The sequence below is a fragment of the Populus trichocarpa genome, chromosome 9, assembly GCF_000002775.5.
Source record: "Populus trichocarpa isolate Nisqually-1 chromosome 9, P.trichocarpa_v4.1, whole genome shotgun sequence".
NCBI classification, from domain to species: Eukaryota; Viridiplantae; Streptophyta; class Magnoliopsida; order Malpighiales; family Salicaceae; genus Populus; species Populus trichocarpa.
In genome coordinates, this window is record NC_037293.2 from 12,632,589 (window position 1) to 12,657,926 (window position 25,338).

The 25,338-nt window shown below is 32.3% G+C and overlaps 4 protein-coding genes across 7 annotated transcripts; 1 reads left to right on the forward strand and 3 right to left on the reverse strand.

Moving 5' to 3' along the window:
• Window positions 1–2,479: 2,479 nt before the first annotated feature.
• On the reverse strand, window positions 2,480–4,822 carry LOC7460053 (uncharacterized). 2 transcript variants are annotated; one of them, XM_024608308.2, is made up of 5 exons: window positions 4,655–4,822; window positions 4,299–4,507; window positions 3,636–3,847; window positions 3,281–3,542; window positions 2,480–2,935 (listed from the first exon to the last, which is right to left on the reverse strand). In XM_024608308.2, the coding sequence occupies exons 2-5, from the start codon at window positions 4,503–4,505 to the stop codon at window positions 2,612–2,614; spliced, it is 1,005 nt and encodes a 334-aa protein (XP_024464076.1). In that variant the 5' UTR covers window positions 4,506–4,507; window positions 4,655–4,822; the 3' UTR covers window positions 2,480–2,611. The 2 variants fall into 2 exon arrangements, with proteins under 2 accessions (XP_024464076.1, XP_024464077.1); XM_024608309.2 differs by lacking the exon at window positions 4,655–4,822 and having other exon boundaries at window positions 3,636–3,854; window positions 4,299–4,442.
• Window positions 4,823–9,043: 4,221 nt separating this feature from the next.
• Window positions 9,044–12,362, reverse strand: LOC7474905 (uncharacterized). 2 transcript variants are annotated; one of them, XM_024608419.2, is made up of 6 exons: window positions 12,198–12,353; window positions 11,296–11,499; window positions 10,438–10,694; window positions 10,139–10,350; window positions 9,567–9,834; window positions 9,044–9,459 (listed from the first exon to the last, which is right to left on the reverse strand). In XM_024608419.2, the coding sequence occupies exons 3-6, from the start codon at window positions 10,690–10,692 to the stop codon at window positions 9,160–9,162; spliced, it is 1,035 nt and encodes a 344-aa protein (XP_024464187.1). In that variant the 5' UTR covers window positions 10,693–10,694; window positions 11,296–11,499; window positions 12,198–12,353; the 3' UTR covers window positions 9,044–9,159. The 2 variants fall into 2 exon arrangements, with proteins under 2 accessions (XP_024464187.1, XP_024464188.1); XM_024608420.2 differs by lacking the exon at window positions 11,296–11,499 and having other exon boundaries at window positions 12,198–12,362.
• A 1,262-nt stretch (window positions 12,363–13,624) lies between these two features.
• Window positions 13,625–18,007, forward strand: LOC7460052 (cytochrome c1-2, heme protein, mitochondrial). Of its 2 annotated transcripts, none has more exons than XM_002313554.4 (8): window positions 13,625–13,781; window positions 14,834–14,911; window positions 15,191–15,411; window positions 16,208–16,487; window positions 16,570–16,641; window positions 17,282–17,398; window positions 17,514–17,579; window positions 17,663–18,007. In XM_002313554.4, the coding sequence occupies exons 2-8, from the start codon at window positions 14,852–14,854 to the stop codon at window positions 17,777–17,779; spliced, it is 933 nt and encodes a 310-aa protein (XP_002313590.1). In that variant the 5' UTR covers window positions 13,625–13,781; window positions 14,834–14,851; the 3' UTR covers window positions 17,780–18,007. The 2 variants fall into 2 exon arrangements, with proteins under 2 accessions (XP_002313590.1, XP_024463744.1); XM_024607976.2 differs by having other exon boundaries at window positions 13,637–13,781; window positions 14,850–14,911.
• Window positions 18,008–20,748: 2,741 nt separating this feature from the next.
• Window positions 20,749–22,391, reverse strand: LOC7460051 (CEN-like protein 2). The gene is made up of 4 exons (XM_002312775.2): window positions 21,958–22,391; window positions 21,765–21,826; window positions 21,367–21,407; window positions 20,749–21,258 (listed from the first exon to the last, which is right to left on the reverse strand). Exons 1-4 carry the CDS (start codon window positions 22,156–22,158, stop codon window positions 21,041–21,043), a joined length of 522 nt encoding a protein of 173 aa, XP_002312811.1. The 5' UTR covers window positions 22,159–22,391; the 3' UTR covers window positions 20,749–21,040.
• Between the last annotated feature and the right edge of the window lie 2,947 nt (window positions 22,392–25,338).

The window sequence follows — 25,338 nt, forward strand, 5'->3', positions numbered from 1 at the left end:
ATCGACATCTTCATAAGTTTTGTTTATTTTTAATACTATTGTTTGAATTTATTGAAATAATTGTATATTTCTAGATCTATTTTTTATGACGAAATAGTAGGGGTTCTTTATTTTTGCGGTTAAAATCTCTTTTCATGATTTTATTTTTAAATTTGTTTTTGTTTTAATTTAGTTTTTTTTTATTGTTTTGATATATTAATATTAAAAATAATTTTTTTAAAAAATAAAAATAACTTTTATTATCATTTCTAGAAAGTTAACGAGGTAATTTAACTTTTCAAGCAGTCAAGTCAATCTCATTAGGCTTGTTTTGGTCAATGCCTGACGTTATCCATTGATGTATGGTTATTATTTTTTTCATTAAAGTGATTAATGTATTTTGACTAATTTTAAACAAACCTTTTAGATTTCCAAATCTGGAAAGAAATCACGGATCTCGAAAACATCAATTCAAGAATATTGTTCTTCCTTTTTCGGTTCATCTAACAATAATCAATAATTGTTGTTTTATTCTTACCGTGTACCTCAATTTCATGTTAGAAAACATTTCTGTTTATTGTTGTTGTGTATAATATTTTTAATAGTATTTTTTTATAAATAGATATTAAAATAGTTTATATAAAATATACCTTTGAGATGTATTTTTTAAAATGATTAAAATACTTGTACTCAAACTCAAAAATATATTATTTTAAGTATTAATAATTAGCCTCTCAACACCCTAAAAATTATGGCATTATCACGAACTCACCAGTGTCGTTGTATTTCTTTAATTTTTATATTTTTTAATTTCTTAAATTACTCCTTTTCAGTCTCAACTTACAATAAATGCTATTCTTATTTTTTTATTTATTTTCATTTCGGACGTACATGTGTGCTTTTATTGGCTTTCGTAAAAAACAAAAAACAAAAACAAAAAAAAACGTTTTCATGTACTCTCAGCAATATATACTTTGTTGTCTTCAGTATCATTAATGTTGTCACGTCGACTCTTTTATTATGTCATCCTACTATCCTAGGCTTGCTTCCACACGTACACTTGTGTGCCCAAAATCTGCACTCGTGTTAATTTTAACCTAGTCTATTTACTTTAATAAATCTAGTTGATTAATTCCTATATATATAGTTTTAGAAACTACATATTTAAGCCCTGCTTTTTATTTTTATTTTACAACTTACCCTCTTATTCTTTTTAAATCTATTTAATTTTTTTCTTGAAAAAATAAAACGAATAAAGAGAATTAAATAAAACAGAGAAAAAACAACAAGATATTTTCAAAACAAAAAACTATTAAATTAAGAATAATCAATACTAGTCAAGGAATTGTTTACGTACGAGGACTAAGTTATACCCTTAATCACTATAGTCTTCGTTTCTCTTGATATTGTTTTGATTTCTCACAATTTTATATATGCTCATGTTGTTTCTTCTAGTTCTGATCCTACTGCTTTGTCTTCTTAACTTTTGTACTCTCTTTTTTCAATAAATAAAGAAATTTTTTAAAAATAATTGAAATTCACCCGTTAATTCTCATTCGAGTTTAGTCGAATCATAGGTTAACCTTAAAACTGATTCAAAATAGTGCTAGCTGCAAGTTGGTTTTAACCTATTGGGCCGGGCCCGTTTAATAAGCACGGTTCTGATTAAATCACTGTAAAGGCTGTCTTCTCGGTCTGCAACGTATTCGACAAATGCCAAGCAAGTTCTTAGGTTGCAAGACAATCCTTGCTTGAGTGGTAGCCCTGGTACCAAGGTTGTTACCCAGTTATAGCATACCACATTTGATAGGTCTTTCATCCTTATCAAGCTTGGATATGTATGTAAGATCAGTGGTTTTACAACCTTCTTGGAAGAGCTTGCTATTAGTTCTGTTCGCAAAAATTTCTTCACCAGCATCCTTGGTTTTTGAACTCCTTCCAGGACAGCTCCCAATGCTACCAGGTACCGACAAAACCAAGATTTTTAACTTAGTCTGAGGGTTCAACGTTGTATATATGCTGTGCAAGAACGTCTTTTTTATGGGGTTAAATATGTTTCCCATTTATGCTCATGGTTTGGAGAAGAGAGTGGTGAGTCTATAAGAACATATGATGGAGCAAGTAGTCTTGCTAAAAATCAAGAAACAGTAGCTTGTACAAACAGCTACTCTGTTGAGCAACCTGTACATTTGTTTTTCAGTAAGCATTTTGCTTTGTGTCTGGTATTTTATTCTTACCTCTCAATGACAAATCTCTTCTGTGGCTGTGGGGAAACATTTTTCTGCTGACTCGTGATCATTTTTTATCCAAGGAGTGAAAATCTTCTTTTGAACAAGAACTACATACCAGAATTTGTCCTCATCTCGATTGATGGATTTTAATAGCCACCAGAGTCTCCAACTCTAGACATGAAGCATTTAGTGTCAAAGACTTGGGGGATATTCTGTTGTTAGTTCAAAGGGGAAGATTCTGGCATCTATATTTTGCGCGCGCGCACAAAGGAAAGAATCATATACTCTTCAATCATTCAAATGACAAATGTAATTGACATGCTTACAATCCCTAAAAGTCAATCTACTTACTTGAACATGTTGAACAATGAAATAATGATGTGACAAATTTAAGGTACAAATTATGGATGTATTTGGTCTAATGTAAGAGGCTCTTCTCCTAGCAAAAGTGCTCTCAAAACAGCCTCGCATAAACCAGTATAATGCACAATTAGATGTCCACCTCCAGGAACTTCATGATACTGAATCCAGGGTAGCTTTTTTGAAATACATCTTTGAAGTTGAAATGGCACAACCTTGTCTTCATAACCTTGCCAGATGTGAACAGAGCCTTCATTCTGCAGGAATGGGTTACTTAGTTCCATTGGATCAAATTCCCAGTCTCCAAAAGCCACTATAAAGTCATGACGGAGAGTATCGAAAACATCTCGTTGCCGTATTTTTTCCTGTAAATTGAAAAGACTAGCATTATTATGAGATGACACTTAATTCAGCACATTTATTTAAATGCCTACATGTAAATACAACTGAGCATGATTGATTTTTATCATTTTTCAGTTGAATCCTGCTATAGATAACACTCTTACTAATACTTGTTTTACGAACTGATGTGGAGGTTAAAGATAGATGATATATCAATCATTTCCTTTGAGGATGCATAGAGCCATGTTTTCATGATGTAAACAAGTCTTATTAAAATTATTAGCTACCCTAACATCACTCTAGTTTATCATCTGAAGGCCATTCTCTTTCCCCCTTTCATGCATAATGGAGCATAGCGTTATAGTTACCTGGCTTAGCATTGAGAATCCTGGTATCTTCTTCAAGACTTCTATGTCGTGAGTGTTAAAGAATGCAGCGTTTTTTTCCAGTACAGAAGTTGAAGGGGTCCACTTCTGCGTAACCCACCAGTGCAGGAGTCCAGGAGCATATTTTGCAAACCGGTATGTCCACTGGACAAGATTCCTTCTATAGTCCTCTCTTATCAGCTTTTTGGGAAGAGAAGGCCAATTATAATTCACAACCGGGACTATTAGAGCTGCACCTGCTAACCTGCACAGAACTTTTTGAGGTAAGTAACAAACTCTTATAACAGCATTCGAAAGCAAAAACCATGAAATTAACTAGGATTATTGACTGCTTTGCCTTTGTGGTATGTATTTGAGGCAACTCCAGATGGGGTATGATCCCATTGAGACTCCGATCACATAAAACCTGGATCCTATCTCTAATTGATCAGCAAGTTCTTGAATGTCAAGTGCTTCACTCTTGACTGATCGCCTTAGGTTCGGATCACTTTCTCCATACCCAGCCCGGTCATATAGCAGAAAATATATCCCCAACTCTTCGATCATCCCCTGAAAACTAAAGCAATGAGAACTTCTTCTTATTTGGCATTTTCAATTGCAAGCCACCAATTTGGTCATCGTGGACTGGATTATGATAATTCTTAAATGAATAAATTCAAACATGCATAATAAGTATGTGATCAGGATCACTTCCATGTCTTGTCTACACAAAGTTATTTAAGAAGCTCCTTTGAAAATTCGAAAGGTTCATTCTTGTTATGCAAACATCCTAATTGATTCTCTGCACAGCGTATTGGGTAATTCCATCAGTTCAAACCCATCATAGACTGGTCATTCAAATGCTCATCGTTAACCCATATACCAGTGTATATTACTAGGTCAAGTTCCCTTCCCATTTCATATCCCTTTCCCTGTGCTCTACTTAGATGCAATTCCCAATAAGAATGTCTAAAGCTTATGATGAATGTAAAAGAACTAGAGGAGAAAGTTATATATGTACTTGAGGTGCCAGAAAATTCATTTCTTTGGAGCTTCCAAAACCATGAACAATAATAACGTTGTACTTTGATTGGTTCTTGGGAACTCCTTGCTCCCTGTAAGCCAGATATCTTCCATCTCTAAGTTTGATTCTTGGTGCGTTTCCGGGAGGATTGTCTGGTGACTGATCACTCTGTGGTGGAGGAAGTTCTGTTGCCTGATAAACCATTCCTACAAGACACAAATCATGAAGAAAACTAGTGTTTTTGAGACATCCTCAATAATTAAAAAAAAAAAAAAAAGGTAGATCTTGCAAACACAGTTCAAATTCATCCGTAACAGCAATATCCCAGAAGGAAAGATCCAGTATGAGCTCACCTGGCTGAATCCTTCGAGGTGCTATGCTGAGTTTCAGAAGTCCCAAGGTTGAGTTGATGTATAATTTCTTTTTTCATTTATCTTATTATCGACTCTTACTATATGGTAGCTCTGGCTTTTTTAAACGTAGCAAGCCAGCTACAGCAATATTTTTGACCGCTTAGAAAAAAAAAAATTGTATAATTCTTGATTGCTTGCAACTTTTAAATTATGTAGATATCTCAAGTGGGGTTTCTGCTGCCGCTGCTGCAATTGATGATTAAAATGTTGAGTCACTTTGCCTAAGGGGGTATGACTATGTCATTGCCTTGGTTGGATATTCCTTCATTAGCAAAAAAAATATGGATATTCCTTTTCTAGCAAAAGTATAAAAATTCGTTGAATTATTAAACGAAATATGTGCATTTTTTTTTATATAAATTATATATTAGAATCTCATTATATTAAGATTGATATTTATTATGATATTGGAACCTTTTTTTTTAATTAATAATAAAGATAGTATAAGTTTGTGTAAATTTTAAATTTAAAAATATTTCAGTGAGAGATGTTTAATAATAATATAAATAATATTTTGTGATAATATCTAATAATTTAAATTTTAGATTGAGATGTTTTTTAACATTTTTATTACCTTAAAAATTGTATAGCGTTGCATTTTTATCTGTATTTGGATACATTTTAAAATCATGTTTTTTATAAATTAAATTAATGTTTATTTTAGTATTTTTTAATATATATATATATTCCTTTCACGAGAGTGAGGGCTACTGATTATTTACAGTGTATTTGAAAGAAAATAAATTGAAGAAGAAAGACAGAGTAATAACCCGCTGGGCATAGCTGGCTACTGACAGATAAAATATGTTTCTGCAAGACATGACAAAAATAAAGGCATGCTTCGCCGGGTTGTCAGTTTATGCAAAAACATATTTTATCTGGTAAATATTACAGCATATTATGGTATTGGCTTTTCTTCTTAGGCGGAAATCCATGTGCAGTCTAAAGCTTTATTGCTTTAAATCTTTTAATACAATGGAAAGCAAGAAGACGCAGTGCCTGCGAACCTTTATTAGCGAACTGGTCTCATCACCAGTATGGCCGATAACTCGTTGGGTCAATTTGGTCGATCATAGTTTTATACTATGTTAGGTTTTATGTTGAGTTGATTGATTTGATCAATCAACTCAACAATTTGTTTTTTTCTTATAAGAACATTTGAAAATTATTATGAGTTAGCTTACTTGACCTGACCCGATGCAAAATCCAGGTATTATATTTACTATAAGAACAAGTATTTTTCTCTATGCTATGGTGTCAAGAGATAAATCATGAATTTGATAATGATTATTATGGCTCCCACAGGGCGGTTTATACCCAAATGCGAGAATATTCCGATATGCCGTGTTGGACTACACTAACCCTTCTGAGCATATTAGCACCTCCCCCGTATTTAAGAAAGAAGAGTGCTGGCTTCAAAGAGAGACTTCTAAATAATCTCACTCTGATTATAAAATCTTGGAGTGTAACGAATGTGTCTGGGAATTACTAAAATTTTAGTTTTTATTGATTGTAAATTCTAGCTGTAGATATACTGTTTTTATCTGACCAGATCCTCTCATCATGGGTTATCGACCACATGTTGACCATGGCAGTGATGCCAGCAGGGATAACATGGGGTCCTACTTGAGTATCATGGAATGCCAGCCTACCCCAAGAAAGAAGGGGACCTGGTCAGAACCTGAAAAGATTTTGATGTTACTAGTTACGTGCCCGTGTGATACCGCGGGTCAATTATTTTTTACATTTTAAAAATAGCTAAAATTTAAAAGTGTTAGGTTTTTTTACAAAGTTATATCCAAGAGTCTCAGGTTTGGTTGCAACGCCTAACCCAAGAATAATGTTTATAATATTAATAATAACATTAAACTTGAGTTAACCCTTAGCATAAAAGTATCTGGACTGCAATACCAGATCCAATAGCATTGGACGTGGGTCTGGCTGCAAGGTCGTGTCATAAAAGTGTGATAATTAAATAGATTAGTTAAAAAGAAAAAAAACCAACAGGAAGAAAAAAACTAACGAAAAAAAGAAAAAAATATATGAATTAATAGGGTTAACCCTTCAAACCAGGTTAACCCGTCATACCTTCAATTCGCATCGTGAAAGTTTGATAATTAAAAAGAAAAAAATAAATTAATGGGTTAACCCAAAATTAATTGGGCTAACTCGTCAAACCAGGTTAACCTGTCAAACCCAGAATCCGTGTAATGAAAGTTTGATAACTAAATAGAAAAAAATTTAACATTAACAATTTAAATTAAACGAAAAAAATTAATTAAAAAAAACAAAAGGCATCAGCCTTTTCACTGTGGACTGCACTGTGCAGTCCACAGTCAAAGGCATAAAAAAAAAACTAAAGGCATCGGCCGAGAACTACTTAGAAAAAAATTTAACATTAATAAACTAAATTAATTAAATAAAATTAATTAAAAAGAAAAAAACCTCTAAGAAGAAAAAAAAACTAAATAGAAAGAAATTTAACATTAACAAACTAAACCAAACGAAAAAAATAATTAAAAAGAAAAAAAAAGCAAAAAATAAAATAAAATTCAGGTTAACTCATCAAACCAAGTTAACCCGTTAAACCCGGGATCCGTGTCATGAATGTCTGGTAACTAAATAAAAAAAAAGTGAACATTAACAAACTGAACTAAACAAAAAAAATTAATTAAAAAGAAAAAAAATATGGATTAACTCGTCAAACCATGTTAACCTGTTAAACCCAGTATTTGTGTCATGAAAGTCTGATAACTAAATAAAAAAAAATTTAACATTAACAAACTAAATTAAAAAAAAATATTTATGAAAATAATAATAAAAAAATTGACGGGTCAACCCGGAATTAACTGGGTTCACCCGTGAAACCAGGTTAACCCGTGAAACTCGGGATATGTGTCATGAAAGTCTAATAACTAAATAGAAAGAAATTTAACATTAACAAACTAAACTAAACAAAAAAAATTAATTAAAAAAAACAAAGAAAGAAGCAAAAAAAAATTCCCAAAAAGCATAAAAAAAACAGCTAAAAAAACTTAGACAACTTAAAAAAAAAATACAAAAACAAAAACAAAAACACCTAAGGAATCAGTGTTTTACTGTGGACTGCACTGTGCAGTCCATAGTAAAACACTGATTCCTTTTAGCTATTTATGAAAGTTTGATAATTGAATAAGAAAAAAAAATTACGGGTTAACCCAGAATTAGCTGGGTTAACCCATCAAACCCGGAATCCGTGTCATGAAAGTTTGATAACTAAATAGAAAAAATTTAACATTAACAAACTAAACTAAACGAAAAAATTAATTAAAAAGAAAAACCATAAAAAAATCCGGGTTAACCCGTCAAACCCGGAACCCGTGTCATGAAAGTTTGATAACTAAATAGAAAAAAATTTAACATTAACAAAAAAAAATTTCATTAAAAAAAACAAAGAAAAAAAAACAGCTTAAAAAAAACAAAGCAAAAAAAAAAAACAACTCAGCGTTTCACTTTGGACTGCACTCGAAAAAATAATTAATTAAAAAGTAAACCAGAAAAAAAATCTAGGTTAACCCGTCAAACCCAGAACCCGTGTCATGAAAGTTTGATAACTAAATAGAAAAAAATTTAACATTTATAAAAAAAAAAATTAAACAAAAAAAATTGTTAAAAAAACCAAAGAAAAAAACAACTTAAAAAAAAAACTTTAAAAAGAAAAAGTAAAAAAGAAAAAAGCAAAAAAAAAAAAAAAAAGAGCAGTTTTAGTATATTTTACAATGATGAGAAGATCTGGTCAGAACCTGAAAAATTCAATTCAGAGAGGTTCATGGAGGATGGAGCTAACATCATGGGTTCCGATCTTAGGTGAAGGGTTTGTCCAGGCAGAGCTATGGGGATAGCCACTGTTGAGCCTTGGCTTGCTCGGTTGCTTCAGAGCCTCAAGCGGGTTCCTAGTGATTTTGGGGTAGACTTGTCTGAGAACCCGAAGCTTTCTTTGCAGATGAAGAGCTCTTTGGTGTGCAAAGCCATGCCAAGGATTTCTGCTTGATCTTACAATCTGGTCCAAATTCGAATAAGGTCTCTTCATGGTTTTTGAAACTCCATATTGAAGAAATCAAGACCACGATAATAAAGGAGTTGGCACACCTTAAGTTGAGGCAAATGAAATCCATGGGCTATAGCCAAAACACGTTTCCACACCATATAGACCAGTGGGGTTTCTTGTGAGTTCTGTTGAGTCATCGTCACAAATAGTTCGTCCAGTTCTTGATACTTTCCAGATTAATTAGGAGATCATGTGGATTTACGAGGGTTATTAGAAAATATGATTACAAGGGAGCATGCTGGTGGCTGAATTAGTCTACCATCTTTATTGGTTCTCCATCATACGATTAGGTGGAACCTCCAATCATTTCCTACCAGCAACATTATTTGTTAGGGGCTTGGAACAGACACTTGCGAGCTCATACACCGGAGGGAAGCAAGAGTTCCCTCAGGATGGCTTCAAACAAATTAGTGTCATACATGATCAGGTGTCCTCCATCAGTGACTTCATGATAGCGAATCCACTGCAGCTTCCTGCAAACATATCGCTGGAGTTTAACTGGCACTAATGGATCCTCAAAACCTTGCCAGATGTGAATAAAACTCTCATTGTGTGGGAATGGATTACTTAGTTCCATAGGATCGAAATCCCAACTTCCAAAACCCACCATCAGGTCTCGATGAAGAGATTCAAAAACACCTTGTTGTCTTATCATTGTCTGCAATCAGGGGAGAAAAACATTCATTCTAGATATCAGAAAATCCTTGGTAGCAATGTTGTCGTGTCAATTTAGATGTACTGGGCACTCTTGTGAATGTTACCCACCTGATTATGAGTCAATGTTCCTGACATCATCTTCAAGATTTGTTTGTCTCTATTGCCATATACTTCTGGCACTATCTCCACATAAGAAGATGACGGGAACCATTTCTGGCTCATCCACCAGTATAGTAGTCCAGGAACGTAATGGGCTATCCGAAGTTTCCATTGGTCTCGCTGAAGTTGTCTCTTGTAGGCCTCCCTGGATAGATGACAAGGAATGGAAGGCCACCAGTAATTGACAATTGGAACCACAAGAGCTGCACCTGCTAGCCTGCAATGGCTCAAATTCAAGAACATCAACAAATTTTGTCGGTGATTTTAGCCTAATTCTTATGTAGAACCTCAATAATCCTATTACATTAATGAGTTCGGTATCAAGTATTTTGCAATATTGATAAAAAATAGTTTTGATAACACAACAAAAGCAAATGCTTTTGCGCCCGTTGTAAACCAAATCCACCTCAATGCAAGAGATCTTAAATTTTTTCTCGAATTTTTTTTTTTTGAGAGTAGCAAATAATTTTAACAGGATTGCTCATTCATGAACTAAAGAGGCCAGCATTCGATTTCCATGCCTGTTTGGTATATATTTGAGGCATCCCCAAGTGGGATAGCCTCCCATGGAGATTCCAAGCACATAGAAATTTGATCCTAGCTGTAATTTGTCTGCAAGCTCTTGAATATCAAATGTGTCACTCTTTACCGAGCGATTTGGATTCGGATCACTCTCTCCGTACCCTGCGCGGTCGAAGGAGAGAAAATATATCCTCAACTCAAGAATTAGTTCCTGCATGCAACAAATACAGAAACAGTTCTATTCTAAAAGAGTGACAAAATCTTCCAACGGATATAAAAGAATTTATCATCATTGTACCTGAGAGGCTACAAGAGCCATGTCCTTGGAGTTGTCAAAGCCATGAACCATGATGATTTTGAATTCAGATTTCTCTTTGGCAACCCCTCTCTCTCTGTAAGCTAGATACCTTCCATCGCTGAGTTTGATTCGAGGAGAAGTAACAGGAGGACCACCTGGAAGTCCACAAATATTCGGAGGGGGAGGCTGTATTATAGTCTGATAAGTCCATACCAGAAGACTAATCAACAACACAATCACTGCCTTGGTAAACATATCTGTCACAACATGCAAATCTATATCAGAGTAGGAATACTATCCTGTAAATCATTCAATCAGTGCTTGCAATTTCATTTTATTAGTAAAAAATGTTTGGTTTTTAAAGCAAAAAATGTCAAGTTTTTAATCTATTTATGGCGTGTAATTAAGACAAAGTAACTGTCTCCATTTTAATTTTAAAAAATAGTATAAAAAAGATTTGAAGGGGAGATGTTCTACGGAGAGTAGCACCTACCATGTTTTTCTTCAATCATTCAAGTTCATTGACTTTGATTAGCAGTTCAACTAATTAAGATGGTATTATTGAAATCTTGACAAATCATTTTTACCAAGTAATGTTGAAGGACAAATAATACAATTCTTGGCAGCAACTTAATCTGTGTTTTTTTTATATATTTTAATAGCATCAACATGTATATTTAATGCATACTTTGTTCATAAGACTGTATTCTTTTTTTAATATTATAAAGCTATTTTGCATATATTATGTTTGTGCAAATATATGTTTAGATGACTTTGTTTATCTCTTAATATTAAACTAATCTTTAACATTATATTATGCAAATTGCATCAGCTTCAACTAAACATTATCAGACGAACCTCAATCCTATCAATCAAATCTCTGTTCTTGTCAACAGTAGGAAATCTCCAGAAATTCTTCTTTAAGGATAAAAATGTTTGACTACAACAACGCCACGAAATGCATGACCGTCCTTCGCCACACATAAACATCAATATTCTTTGCGTTTCCCAGCAGCCCAGATATCTTTCTTCAGCCGGAACCTCTCACCCAACTATTATTTTCTGATAAAAAAAACAATTCAACCCAATAATTTAAATTATTAAGCGAGAAGATCCTAAAATATTATTTATATAATTCTTTAATATTCTTTCTCAATTAGCAAACCTTGATGGCCCCATCGGCTGTTTTTGATAATTTTGAGTTTCAACAGTATCTAATACCTATAAGAGTACGTGACCAGGAAACATAGAACACCATGCTTTCAACACTTTTCTGCTCATTTTTTCCCTTTTGTATATTCTAATTTCCGCTGAACTTCAATAGATTGCAACGTAATGTGCAGACAGGCCTTGATTCTGAAGTGCACAAACCTCCAATTATGGATCTAAGCCTGGATTTTTCTTTGCTTTAGATCAAGATCATATCTTTAAATTCACATAAAATGTAATCGCCACCACCAAGTTAAAACCAAAAATTTCCAAGATTCTCATCTTGGAACACGTTAATATTACCGTTATGCCTCGTCGGTTGTAAAAGTGGAGGTGAAGATATTATAAATGGGAAGGAAAATCTCATTTCATAAGCTAGCTAGCTTTTGCGGGGAAGATAGGCACAAGATCACCTAACAGTTTTAATAATTAATTTGATATAAAGGAAAAAAAATAACAATTTAATTCATGCAGTCAAACAAAAATGCAAATATACCATCAAAACAAAAACCTTTTGACAAGAACTTTTAGAAAGATGAGAGAAAACACACCTGGAAAGAGCGGAAAGGAAGAGGATCTAGCTTTGTTTCTTCTAGTACGAGCTCTTGCTGATACAGCCTATATCTTCTTGCCACCACCAACCATTCTGCTCTAAAACTACAGTAAACACACACTGAAAAGGACTATCTTGTGGTCCTGTTCACCACCACCCGATTTAATAATTTTATCGATTGAAATTTTTATCAGTGTTTGCACTAATATTTCATTTATAATTATATTATCACGGAAAATGTCCATCAAAATAATAGTTGTTGAAAAATTTTGGTTTATTGAGTTATAATGAGATTTGCAATAATTATTAACTTTTTAAAATATATTGACGAATTGATTGAGTTAACAATAACATTGATATTTTACAGAAAAAATCCTTCGATTATCCCTTCAATAATAATTTAAAAATATTTTTTTAAAAAAAACTATTAAACAGAAATAGAAAATAATTTAAATATAAAATTAATATAAATTTTAAATATTTAAAAATCAATTATCTTAATATAAAAATCAAATATTTATTATAAATTTATACATTAAAATACAACAAAACTAGAATAGAGACAATATTGAAGGAGAACAGGGTTGGTCATACCCAAAATTATAGAGCTAATAAGAGGGTGTACATATACCACATATATGTGATTTCATATTCATTGTCATTTAATAAAGTTATTTAAAATCAGCAAAGAGTCATTCATATTTTTCATTTAGAATGAGCTTATATATCTCGAGTTATATTCGAGTATGTTTCGGGATAAATTTGATAATATTCATATCCTATCTATTATCTATCAGGTAAAAAAAAATAAGTTGTTTATCCGGGTTAAGTCGAGTCGATATTCATCATGTAATGATTAATTTTTCATCCCTATATGTAGTGTGACAAAAACATACTTGTGCGTGTCTCAATATAAATAGCTTTTATCTTAAAATAAAAAGAAAAAAAAGGAAAAACCCCGCTTCTATATGAAAGGAAATCATATTCTAATTACATGATAGTATATACATGGTACAAGAATATTTAATAAAAATGTTATTTTTACATATAAAAAAAAATAAATGTACATGTAACTTGATCATGTATTTATGATTTTCAGCATACATGCTTTATTTCATTGTTGTGAAACTTACAAACATGTCCTCGAGCCTACTGGATAGGGGCCTAATTGGAGCCTGATAAGTGAAAGACATGCCTAGAGCTCGTAACGAATAGACTCGATCCATCAGATTGCTTATATAATGCCCAAATCATACAAGCCCGTCAACGGCGATTCGAATTTCCCTGGCCATAACAATAATATTGAAGATCACAAAAAAAAAAAAAAAAAAAAAGACTCAAAAGGAAAAAATAATAATTGCTGTGTTAATTGGTAATCATGGTATTAATTGTGGGCCTTTAAATGGCCATAACAAAAGCCCAAAGAATCGAAGGAAAGGGTGTGGATTTTTTTTTTTTGGTGTTGGCGTCTCCTCTCCTTTTCTTATTATCACCACAAAACAAAGTCAGTTGTGGTTTTAAGCTATTTCTGCTCCTCCATTTTGGATCTGCTTATTCTTTTCAGACCATCTTTACTCTTCTTGTAAGTTGATCTTTTCATCTCAAAGCTTCCTAGATCTGTAAATAATACTAGTTTTTTTTTTCTTTTACAGTTGAGATGCTTGTGTTCTTGTACGGGGTTAAGGTTGTATTAGGTGATGATTTAGAGTTGTTTGTATTAGTTTTGTGAAAATAAAAAATGGGTTTTGTGAATGAGATGTTTGTTGGTGGGTTGTGTTTGAATGTTGTTAATGTTGTTGTTGGAGAGTAAGGTTTAGGGTCTCCTAGTGTTTTGTCTGATTTGGAGGAAAAAGAAAGATTCGATTTTTATGAATGTTTGTAATCAGAATGTTAAAAAAGATTTAGTGTTTGTCTTGTTTGGAGAAAAAAAGATACAATTCATAGTGTTCAAGGTAGATTCTAGCAGCTGGGTGGATTAGTTTAGGCATCCCTGTTTATGGGTGTCTCGAGAAAATGGATTCTAATATTTCGTGTTTTGTGTTTATGCAAAAACGTCTCCTATTTACGTGTGTTTTTGTGGGCGAAGATTCCAGTTTTGATGCATGTAAGTTCTGTAGTGTTGGAAAGATTGTTTTGAGTGGTATGCGGAGAAGCTAATATCTTGCCAATTTCTAAGAAATCACTGTTTGAAAGACAAGGATTTATACATTTCTAGGACGAAGAGTGTAAAATGCTCGTGATTTGCAAAATTAGAACTTGAACTGTTGTCCCAAGGCTTTGTCGGGGTTCTCTACTCTCATCTTTCTTCAGTTATTTTTCTGATATAATTCAAGTCTGAATTATTCTTTATATTTGTAGCAAGCGAGCTTTTTTCTTTTTCCTTTTTTTCTCCCTGTGATCCTGCTGAAAAAACAAATGGATTTGCTATAGTGAATTTGTGTTGGCATGGTTTTTTTTTTTTTTTTTTGAAAATTTAATGTAGGCTAGTTTAGAGGCTGAAATTGCTTCTAAATTAGAAATATGTTATCGGAATTTCATTCTTCAAAATTGAACATTTGACTCTTGCATGTATGTCTATTCATATGCGTTTGTAATTCTTCTTGTTTTTTTTCTTTTTCTTTTTCTTTTTCATAGTGAATTTAATTAACAGAAATGGCTGGAGGAGGGGTGATCCACCAGCTTCTGAGGAGAAAACTTCAGTCACACTCTGGTGTAAGACTTTCCTTTCCTTATTTCAATCTGATCTTCCACTGTTGGTTTATATGTTGTTTAGTCAACTTGTGGTCTCTTTTGCATGTGCATTTGTGCTTTGGATTTCCATTTTAGTGTACATATTTAGATGGAATTTTTTCGGGGATGATTCCATCTTTCTTATAATCGTTTGATCCACAGTAGGAAGAGAGGCTTTGGTTTGGACTTTGGAATGGATGTTCTTACTATGCATCTAGGTACTACACTATCAGTTCCTAAGTAGCTTTCACATTTTTGCAGGCCACTTCAGTTTTATCTTCCTTCACTTCAAAAAAAGTTCATGGTGATGCTGGATCTGTGGGTATGAAGTCCCTAAGAGCGTTTGCATTATTTGGAGCTGGACTTTCAGGGTTTCTGAGTTTTGCATCAGTAGCATCCGCGGATGAGGCTGAACATGGGTTAGAGTGTCCAAGCTATCCTTGGCCACACAAAGGGATTCTAAGTTCATATGACCACTCTTCGTGAGTATATTTCTCCATCCTTTCCAGTAAAAACATGCTTAAGCCCACAATTTAACTCAACTTAGAAAAGCCTTAATGGTTATTACATCCATTAAGCTATCTTATGCCCAAGCTATCCTTGGTCTGACAAAGGGATTCAAAGTTCATATGCCATGGTACCTGAGCATGGTTTTTTTTCTTTTTTTTTTCCGCTTATAAAATGTAATTAAGAGCACAATTTAACTTGACTTGGAAGAAGCCTAATGGTTGCTACACCATTTAGCTTATACACACCTAAGGTTTTCCCATGATCTAAAGACTATTCATTTTGACCATAATTCTGGTTCCTACTGTTTCAGGTTTTATATATATGTGTGCGTGCGCGTGTGTGTAAGAGCATGTTATCATAAATTTGCAGCGGTAGAATATACTGCTGTTAAATTTTTTCTTCATGTGTTATTAGTAGAAAGAAAAAAAATTGTTAATTTGTAACTTCTACTTTCTTCCTAGTCTCTGGTAGTGGCTGTGTATGCACAAAAAAATCACCTTGATAACGCGTGCGCGTGTGTGTAAGAGCATGTTATCATAAATTTGCAGCGGTAAAATATACTGCTTTTAAATTTTTTCTTCATGTGTTACTAGTAGAAAGAAAAAAAATTGTTAATATGTAACTTCTACTTTCTTCCTAGTCTCTGGTAGTGGCTGTGTATGCACAAAAAAATCACGTTGATAATTTAGGACATTATCATATGAACTTGTTAGGATATTGCAATAAAATGCAACCTCTGTGCTAATGAGATCAATTTTTCATGAGCAGGATTCGTCGTGGTCAGCAGGTGTACCAGCAAGTATGTGCATCTTGCCACTCCATGTCCCTGATTTCATATCGTGATTTGGTGGGTGTTGCATATACAGAAGAGGAGACCAAGGCTATGGCGGCAGAGATTGAGGTGGTTGATGGACCTAATGATGAGGGTGAGATGTTTACTCGTCCGGGTAAACTCAGTGACCGTTTTCCTCAGCCATATGCGAATGAACAAGCAGCTAGATTTGCTAATGGAGGAGCATATCCTCCAGATTTAAGTCTTATTACAAAAGTAATACCTACCTTCTTGTTTAGGTTTTTTTGAAAGGTGTAATGGTCTATTATAGAAATATCTTACACTCTGTTTTTTTCAGGCTCGTCACAATGGTCAAAACTATGTGTTTGCTCTTTTAACTGGTTATCGTGATCCTCCTGCTGGTGTTTCGGTATTTTCTATTCTACTCAAGTTTCTTTTACAACGCAAGTTTTACATAACACATGTTATTGTTCTTTATTTAGCTGAGAGAAAAGTATGAACCACAATCTTATATAAGATACTCAGAAGTTCTTTGGCTAATTTAGTGAATGGATCCTTTGCTGATTGACAACTTGGGTATAGAAAAAAAATACTTAATTGATTGTGAACTTTGTTTAAGAAAAAACTTTGTTGTGATGCATTATGCATTTTGTGCTCCTCTTCACTTGTAGAAGTCATTTTTTATTGGTGGAAGAGTCCCTTTTCTCTGCTGGAAGGAGCTATCCGTAGGGTTTGCAAAGCTTGCTATTTATCATTCGTCTTTTTTAAATTTCTCAGTTAAGACTGTGAAATGCTTGTAAATCCATCTTCTTCTTCAAAAGGAAGAGTCTTTTTTTGGGTTATTCTTGATGTCATGGACCATGTTCTCTTACAGGCATATCTGTCTTTTGTTGAAATGATGCTTTATCATGAAGTTTATTTATCCATGTTCAAAGTTACAAATATCTTGTTTTCATTCTGCTTCAATAAAAGATTATTATGCTCTGTGTGTACTTGATGATTTTGTTTTCCTCATTTAACCCAAACATGTTTTCAAAATGTTACTGTAGATCCGAGAGGGTTTGCACTACAATCCTTACTTTCCTGGGGGAGCTATTGCCATGCCAAAGATGCTCATTGATGGTGCTGTTGAGTATGAAGATGGTACCCCTGCAACAGAAGCTCAGGTTGGTTTCTTTGTTGTAATTGTTGCCAGGTTTCAGAATAGGCATTAGCTGTAAGATTGGAATATACTTTTTATCAGGTAATTTCATAATTTAAATGTTACTGATTGTGTTGCAGATGGGAAAAGATGTTGTGTCGTTTTTGTCATGGGCTGCAGAACCAGAAATGGAAGAGAGGAAACTGGTATCTTTGCTTAAAAATATGTTTTCATCACCTTGTGCCCTTAAGATTTAACTGTAGCCAACAACATGTGCTTTCTGATGCAGATGGGTTTTAAGTGGATATTTGTACTTTCCTTGGCGTTGCTTCAAGCTGCATATTACCGGCGTTTGAAGTGGTCTGTTCTCAAGTCTCGCAAGCTGGTTCTTGATGTTGTCAATTAGCTTCTTTCGGGTTTCTCATTCCTATTTTTTGAGGACTTGGCTGGCAATAATTGCCTGGTAAACTAGGTTTTATTTTTTGCTGTGATTGGTTGTTCTATTACAATGGTGATGGAGTGACCCAAAGAGTCCTCTGTGAAATTGAGGTAGAAAATAAGCTACTCCATACTTGTAACGCATTAATGCTGCTGCTACTCGGACATATGAAGTTTTGTTAAATTTCTTTCTTGAGTGATGGATATCTTCTCATGCCTGCTTTGCTCTCTTCAAGCTGAAAGGATCTTTGATGTTTTTGGTTTTGGAGGCTATCTGGCCCTTGAGAATTGCCATCACCATATTTAATGTTGATAATTATATAGCATTTACTTGGTGCCACGCTCCTATGGTCTCACCAAGCACACCTGGTCAATGGACAGGCTGTGCCATGACCAGGCCAGCGGATTTTTTCCAGGCTTGGGTCCAGGTCTTGCTGGGATTGTTGGGCTGACTTTTCGTCAGAATATATATATATATATATATATATATATAGTTGTTTGTATGCATTATGTGCTTAAATAAGGGTAAAAAACATTACGTAATCCCTCTGGTTTGACTCTTTAGTAACTAGGTTTAAGATACCTTAAACTTTCAACAAGTAAAGATGGATGGTGAAATTATTTGTGATTGGTGGGTGATGGAGATTGAAGGAGGCATGTTGAAAACTATTATACACTGAATTAATATTTATAAATATAGTAAATACTTATATATATTAATATATAAGTATTTGCTCTAAACAGAGGAAAATATTTTTTCCCTTCAAACCCTAAAAAAAAGGTTTTCTCCTGGAAAGCCAAAAAATAATTATCTCATTATGATAATTGAATTTAATTTTAGTTTAATTAATAAATAAATTGAATTTAAGAGATAAGATTCAATTTATCTTGTTTCCTATATTATCCTTATTATCTTCATATTATTTCTTTAAATATCTTTAATTAAAAACAGATAGATGAGTATTTTAGAAAAATTAGTTGCTCTTTGATTTATTTTGGAAGTATTTTTAGTGATGAAATTTTATTTGAAATTCAATTTTTAATATTTGGATTGAATTTAATTCATATGGTTCCAAACAGGCTATAAAAAAATTCCAATTCCTCCCAAACCCAAAAATAGTTCCCCTTGAAAACAATTCCAGAAAAACAAAAATAATTACCCAAATGTTTTTGGGGGAAATGATTTTTTTTTTGGGGAAACAAATTCTTTTTTAAGATTTGGAGAGAGAATATTTTTTATTTATTTCTCAAACATATATATATATATAGAATTTGTAATTCACTGTATTCATTTGTATTTTTCAACAAAACTCTGTTACTTTCTATCATGAATCTCTCCATCGATCCATCTTCGGTTAACCTATAGATCAACTTAATTAGAGAAATCATGCATCAATGAAAGCTTAGGATCGATCGCACCCAGATTTGTAGTAGAGGGATAAATTTGATAAAAAATTATGTTAAACTAGATCTGGGGCCACGTGTGATTTTTAATAGGGCCAAACTTTGTACCTAAAAACAATATTATGGCAACCTTAAACTTTGAGCAATTTACATTTTAGTCTTAGTATTTATTAAAATTATTAATTATACCCTTCCAAATATCCATTGTTATTTGATTTTCTATCTTATCCTAATTTCATACCCAAAAAAGGCTGTTGGTGTCTGCAATCTTTTTTCCCATGGCTAGTTAGAGAGCACACAAATACCCAATACCCATCATGCATGGCAAAATTAATTTCACGCCCTCTCTCATTGTTAATAAATAATTACGAATCTCTCTCTCTTTTTCTCTCTTCAATTTTTTCACAAATGAAATGAATAGTAACAATTAAAAGATTATCTTGTGGTTTGTAAATTCTAATAAGCTTTAATATATATACGTTTTTAGCTTGACTATTGGATGCTCTAAGAATAAATAGAGATTTTATGTATTATTATTATTATTATTTTGAAACTAAATTAAGTTGTATATTAGGGTTTATTGAGTCTCTTAATTTGTGAGTAATTAATGATCACATAGAATCATGTGCAAATTAACAATATATATATATATATATGTTATTTACCCTCAATGATGAATTATGAATGTAAAAGTAATATTGTATAGAGTAAATTTAGAACAAATTAAAATTAATAAAATCATAAGATTTTAGAGTCATTATAGTAAAACTTATGTAATTCTAAGTACTATAATCTATAGTTGAGACACATAAATTCCTTGTGTATATATTGATGTATTTAGATTTTAACCAATAATATTTTTTCATATATTATAAGATTAACACATAAATTGAGTCCCTCTTGCCATTAATTAACCATGCAAATAAGAAAGAGAAAAATTTAAACATATGTACCTCGTTAAAAAAATATTATAAAAACTCAAGAAATTAAACTACTTGCTAATTAACTGGACCAATCCACGTCAAGATCCTTCAAGTTGTTAAGAAAATTATGATAGTATATGAGTTGAATTATGTATTGTTTTAATCCTTATTACTTTTTAATTAAATTTTTTTCCTTAAAAAATTGCAAAATCAAGTAATACACTTGTATTTATTTTAAAAACTGGCACTAATTAAGAGTTTAAATTTGTTCACAAGCATCGAGAAAATAAATATGTTTATATTCTTAAGATTTATGATTTAATTTTTTAAAATTCAATTTCAATCAATAAAAAACATTAAAACATTGATACCAACTTGAAAAAAAATACTCTATAAATTTGGATTAAGCAATTTTTACTTCTATTTAAACCCAATAAGAAAAACATAAATACAATCAATATGACAATTGTACACAAACAAGATTATGATAATATAGTTAAATCACCGACGAATCAATTATAAACGAATAATCAAACAAACAGAATTATATATTTCACCCCGATAACGCAAATTAAGGCATACAAAGATAATTGATAATGAAATCATCATATATATGCTTGAGGTTTCCCTCTATTTTTATTATCAGTAGAAATTGCTAATTAAGAATACAAAGATAATATATAAGAGGTCTTACTCTTAGGGTAACCAATTCACTCAACGATAAATATTGATCTGATGTACTGTTATATTATTCATAGCTTAAACCATCCATAAATACTAATTAATTAATAATTAAGTGTGTTTTTTTTTAACCCTCTCCTGCTGCATGAAGTACAATAGTAGGGCATGACAATATTGCATGGTTATTATTGAATCTTCTTCTTGGAAGTACCCTTTAGATCTCAACGTCTCCTTGCAGCTGTTTCCCTTTGAGCATTGAAGAAGACAGCTGCTACCGGCAGGTCAAGCTCATTTTCTTCAGCAAATTTCCTCGTGTTAAATTTGTCCCTTGAGGATGGTGTGCTCACTGTTTGTCTTCCTTTCTGCCTGAAAAGAAGGTAAACAAACCTGTGGATCCCGATGTTAGGCCTTGGCATCTCATAGTTCACCACTTCCCTTCCTGCAAGAGTATATATATATATATGGTTTATTTTCATCCCCCAAAAAACCATTCACATATATATTATGATGATTTTTCTTTCTAGATTATTAGGGTGAGGAATCATACCGAATGTGGCATCTGTGGTGCCTGGGATATCAGTTACTATCCTGTAAACATATTGGCCAAATCGAGATCAAGTAATTAATGATCATGTATTTTGCTAAAAATGTATACAAGTGATCTTAACCTTTCTTTTTCCTACTATTTTGGTGCTACGAGCACACCTTTTGCACTCACAAGTTTTACGAAGAAATCTGGAAACGATAGAATCAGCCTTTTTAACTCGATCTCCTTTCGGATTGTTACTAGAATTCAATTATTACTACTACTTTTTCACTTTTCGTTTATGGAGATAACTCTTTCCTAGCTTCAGTTCTATATAAAGTGAACAAAATTAGAGGAATTAATATATATATATATATATATATATATATATATATATATATATATATATATATTTATACCAGTGTAGGTGCTCCCTCAGGTATGGATCACTAGGTCCTGGAACATCTGGGTCTGTCATGATCTGCAGTCATCAAGGTATATATATATATATAGCTAGTTAGAATAACATTGATCATGGTACACATACAAACATCAAAGAAAAATGAAATTCATGGGCATATCGGGAAGTAACAGGAAATTACAAAACCCTACCAGGGTGAAAAAAGATCTCATATCACCACCATGGACCTCAACTTTAGGTTTATGAGTGACAGCAGATGGGAAAAGCTCATGGCCATTATAAACCTGCTTGTTGGAGTTATAAGTGACAGTCATTTTCACATTTGGAGTGAAATAATCAATTACATCTCCAATCACTCTCCCAACCACAAGAGGATCCGACAGATTTGCCATAACAAGTATATATATATATATATAGCTAGCTAGATCAGTGGTACGTAGTTGTAGAGAATAAAGGAATTAAGCAGCGAAGAGAATAGTAAATAAGCAAATAACAATAATAACAATAATAGTAAGACTCTGTTTTCTTCAGCTTTGGAAGGACTCGTGCTGGGGATTGAGGGTGGGAGCCTCTCATACTTATAGTGCTCAGATGTATCTTTCAAGCTGCTTTGGATCCATGGAAACTCGTGAGCCTCAAGGGAGGTGGGGTTATAAAGAAAAGAATAGAAAGTGGGACATCAAGAAAAAGGGTGTGTACGTACTAAAGCTACGTTTGTCCACGTGATAAAGAATATATTTTTTCAAGCCTTTAAAACAAGCTAAGCAATAGCATAAGGGCGGTAAAGCTAGGCAAAAAAAAAAAAAATTCTTACCGAATGTGCGGTAGACCATTACTTGCAACAAAGGTACAAGACTGAAGACTCCTATATATCCATAATTGATAGATAATTGTGGAACATCATTAATTCACTGCAGCAGCAGAAGTGTATGATCTGGTCTATGTAATTAATTAATAGCTTCTTAATTAGGAGGTAATTTGAGGATAAAATCTAATTAATTTACTTACTAACTAGGGCTTTATTAGGCAGCTGATCATGGTTTTTTTGCCCCCTCCTTTTCGACTTTTGCATACAGTAAATTTGCTAGTGACCATTTGACCTCTATATATAGATATTAACTTTACCAACTATTACAACTAATTAATTTCTGGAGGATATATATATATATATATATATATATCCTTCAGAAATTTTTTACTCCAACACTAACTCGTTCAAATAGTTTAATTAATTATGTATCAATCAAGATTAATCAATGTAATTAATTCAGAAACAAAGACGGTACTACTCAATACATACAAAATAACTCATGACTTGATTTTAGCCATCTATAAGACTAGATCAAGCTACCTAGCTATACACACATAATTAATTGGATTATTCTTTCATAAAAGAAAATAATTGGATTATTTAATATTTTAATTTATGACTCTTTGAATCTATAAATTAATTACGCACTCACATTGATCCTTGATTAGCCAAAAACCAATAGATAATCAAGTAGTAATATTCTTCCAAATTAACAACTCCGCTACATGTGATTATTATATTTCTTTGTGCATGGCAGAGTTGGAGAGTTTAAAGTGTGATGTAGGTATCCACTGAAGCAACTCCCACTCTTTTTATGGCTTTTTTTTTTTTTTTTGAACTTAGAAGAAGACGGATAGAATTTATTAAGCAGATCCTGCTAAGACATTCTGATCAAGCTAGGAAATACTCGTGATCTTTTATATTAAAGGTAAAATTCCTGAGATGGGTGTTGCTAGAACCTTTCCAAGATTTGCCATCACTTATGGTTTGCTTACCCTATTTGGACGTATTTTTTTTTTATGAAGGTTTAGCGCATAAAGGAACTCCACCATGCATGAGCCTGTAACGAAGACTGCTAGTGCTTTGGGGTCATTTCATGTAAAGAGATTCATTGTTGGGGGGGTCCTTCGTTTTCTTGTTTCTAAACAAAGTAAGTTGAAGTTGGATTGCCCTAAATGGAAGCTCAAGCATTCATCTTTTTCTTCATATTCCACACTCTTACCGTTTTCTCCCACCATCCTTTTCTTCTCTCCTTCTTCTTCTGCCACTATATATGTATTCTTTCTTTTTTCCAGGTTTTGTGCCACTTCTCGTAGCTAGGTTTCACACTGTTCAAAAAGCCTATTCATGCTTTTAGAATCATGGGTTCTCATGGTGTCCAAGTGGAGGCTTCGTGATCAATTATACGATGACCAAGTACTCCTACTGTCATTTTATTTGATAACCTAACATGCAAGCATTCAATGGGAATTTGTTTTAAATATATTGATCACTCATCGCAATACGTCTCGATCCACTATTTAGTACGAAAAAAACATGTAAGAAATAATTGCCTATAAAAAAAATTATGAAATAAGAACAATAAAAAAAATAAATAATCAAATGATGCTGTCACTAATAAACCCACAAATATTCCCACAAACGACTAAGATTTGGTCTAAGGATAGTTGAAAGTCTTGTGTTTAAGTATTAATTATAGCCTTAAATAGCTTGTGAATTTCTTGAATTTTGTTCACCATCCAATCTAAGATTTTTTTTCAAAAATATAAAATAAAATAAAGGTAATTTAACTTTCATAAGGACCTAGCACAAGTACTGTCTCTAAACAATTAAAATTAATTATACAAACGAATGGTTTCTTCTTCGTATTCCCACCTAATTAATGAAGGTTTTGAAATCCATAATTAATAGTGACCATTAATTAAACCGAAGGGGGGGAAAAGAATCAACGATTTAATCTAGATAAAACTGGAGTTGATTAATCATCTCATTATAAAAATCTAGAATAATGATTGAGAAGCTGAAATTATTTATATATATATATATATATATATATATATATATATATATATATTGATGTTATTTTATATGTTTATTATTAATGATTTAGATATTTTTTAGAATATTTTAAGTTAGAGAAAAAAAAACTAAAACAGTTAGAATAAAAACATATTTAATTAAAGAAATAAAAACACACACATAAAAATAAATAATTACTTAAATAATTTTAGAGTGTTTTTATATATTCAGTGTAATATTTGTATTATTTAATTCAACCCAACTCATTAAAATCAGATAATATATATAAATATTATAAATGCTAATTCATAAAAAAATCTAATAAATAAATATCATAAGTTGGGTTAAGGTTAAAAGTTTTAAAACCGCTCAACTTGATCTAACTTGTATAACCCAATATAAATAATTAATGCAAGTCCTTGATATAAATATTATTTTTCTCTCTCTCATCTTCACACTCATAGTCATCTCTCTCTTTTAATCTCTTTCTCTTCTCTTAATTCTCCAATTTCACATAAATTATAATTGCTTTTTTTAAGGTTTGATATGATAATGCGACAATATATTTTACAATTCCAATCTTTTTGTTTGATAACCAAGAAATCATAAAAAAAATGAAAATTTCAAGAATACAAATTGAACTTTTATTTTCTCAATCAAATCACAAATCTGAAAACATTTTATAGTTTATTCCTGCTAGTTTTTTTTTCTATCATATTATTCCCTAACTATTTGATAAAAT

Excerpts from the sequence above, each read along its gene's own strand:
- LOC7460053 (XM_024608308.2), bottom strand. The coding sequence starts at position 4,505 with ATGGTTTATCAGGCAACAGAACTTCCTCCACCACAGAGTGATCAGTCA. Across the intron at positions 3,543-3,635 it reads CTCAAATACATACCACAAAG|GTTAGCAGGTGCAGCTCTAA; the intron begins GCAAAGCAGTCA and ends AGTTCTGTGCAG. Across the intron at positions 2,936-3,280 it reads GATTCTCAATGCTAAGCCAG|GAAAAAATACGGCAACGAGA; the intron begins GTAACTATAACG and ends TTCAATTTACAG.
- LOC7474905 (XM_024608420.2), bottom strand. The coding sequence starts at position 10,692 with ATGTTTACCAAGGCAGTGATTGTGTTGTTGATTAGTCTTCTGGTATGG. Across the intron at positions 9,835-10,138 it reads CTCAAATATATACCAAACAG|GCTAGCAGGTGCAGCTCTTG; the intron begins GCATGGAAATCG and ends GAGCCATTGCAG. Across the intron at positions 9,460-9,566 it reads GAACATTGACTCATAATCAG|ACAATGATAAGACAACAAGG; the intron begins GTGGGTAACATT and ends CCCTGATTGCAG.
- LOC7460052 (XM_002313554.4), top strand. The coding sequence starts at position 14,852 with ATGGCTGGAGGAGGGGTGATCCACCAGCTTCTGAGGAGAAAACTTCAG. Across the intron at positions 14,912-15,190 it reads AACTTCAGTCACACTCTGGT|GCCACTTCAGTTTTATCTTC; the intron begins GTAAGACTTTCC and ends ACATTTTTGCAG. Across the intron at positions 17,580-17,662 it reads AAATGGAAGAGAGGAAACTG|ATGGGTTTTAAGTGGATATT; the intron begins GTATCTTTGCTT and ends TTTCTGATGCAG.
- LOC7460051 (XM_002312775.2), bottom strand. The coding sequence starts at position 22,158 with ATGGCAAATCTGTCGGATCCTCTTGTGGTTGGGAGAGTGATTGGAGAT. Across the intron at positions 21,408-21,764 it reads CTGAGGGAGCACCTACACTG|GATAGTAACTGATATCCCAG; the intron begins GTATAAATATAT and ends ATATGTTTACAG. Across the intron at positions 21,259-21,366 it reads CACCACAGATGCCACATTCG|GAAGGGAAGTGGTGAACTAT; the intron begins GTATGATTCCTC and ends ATACTCTTGCAG.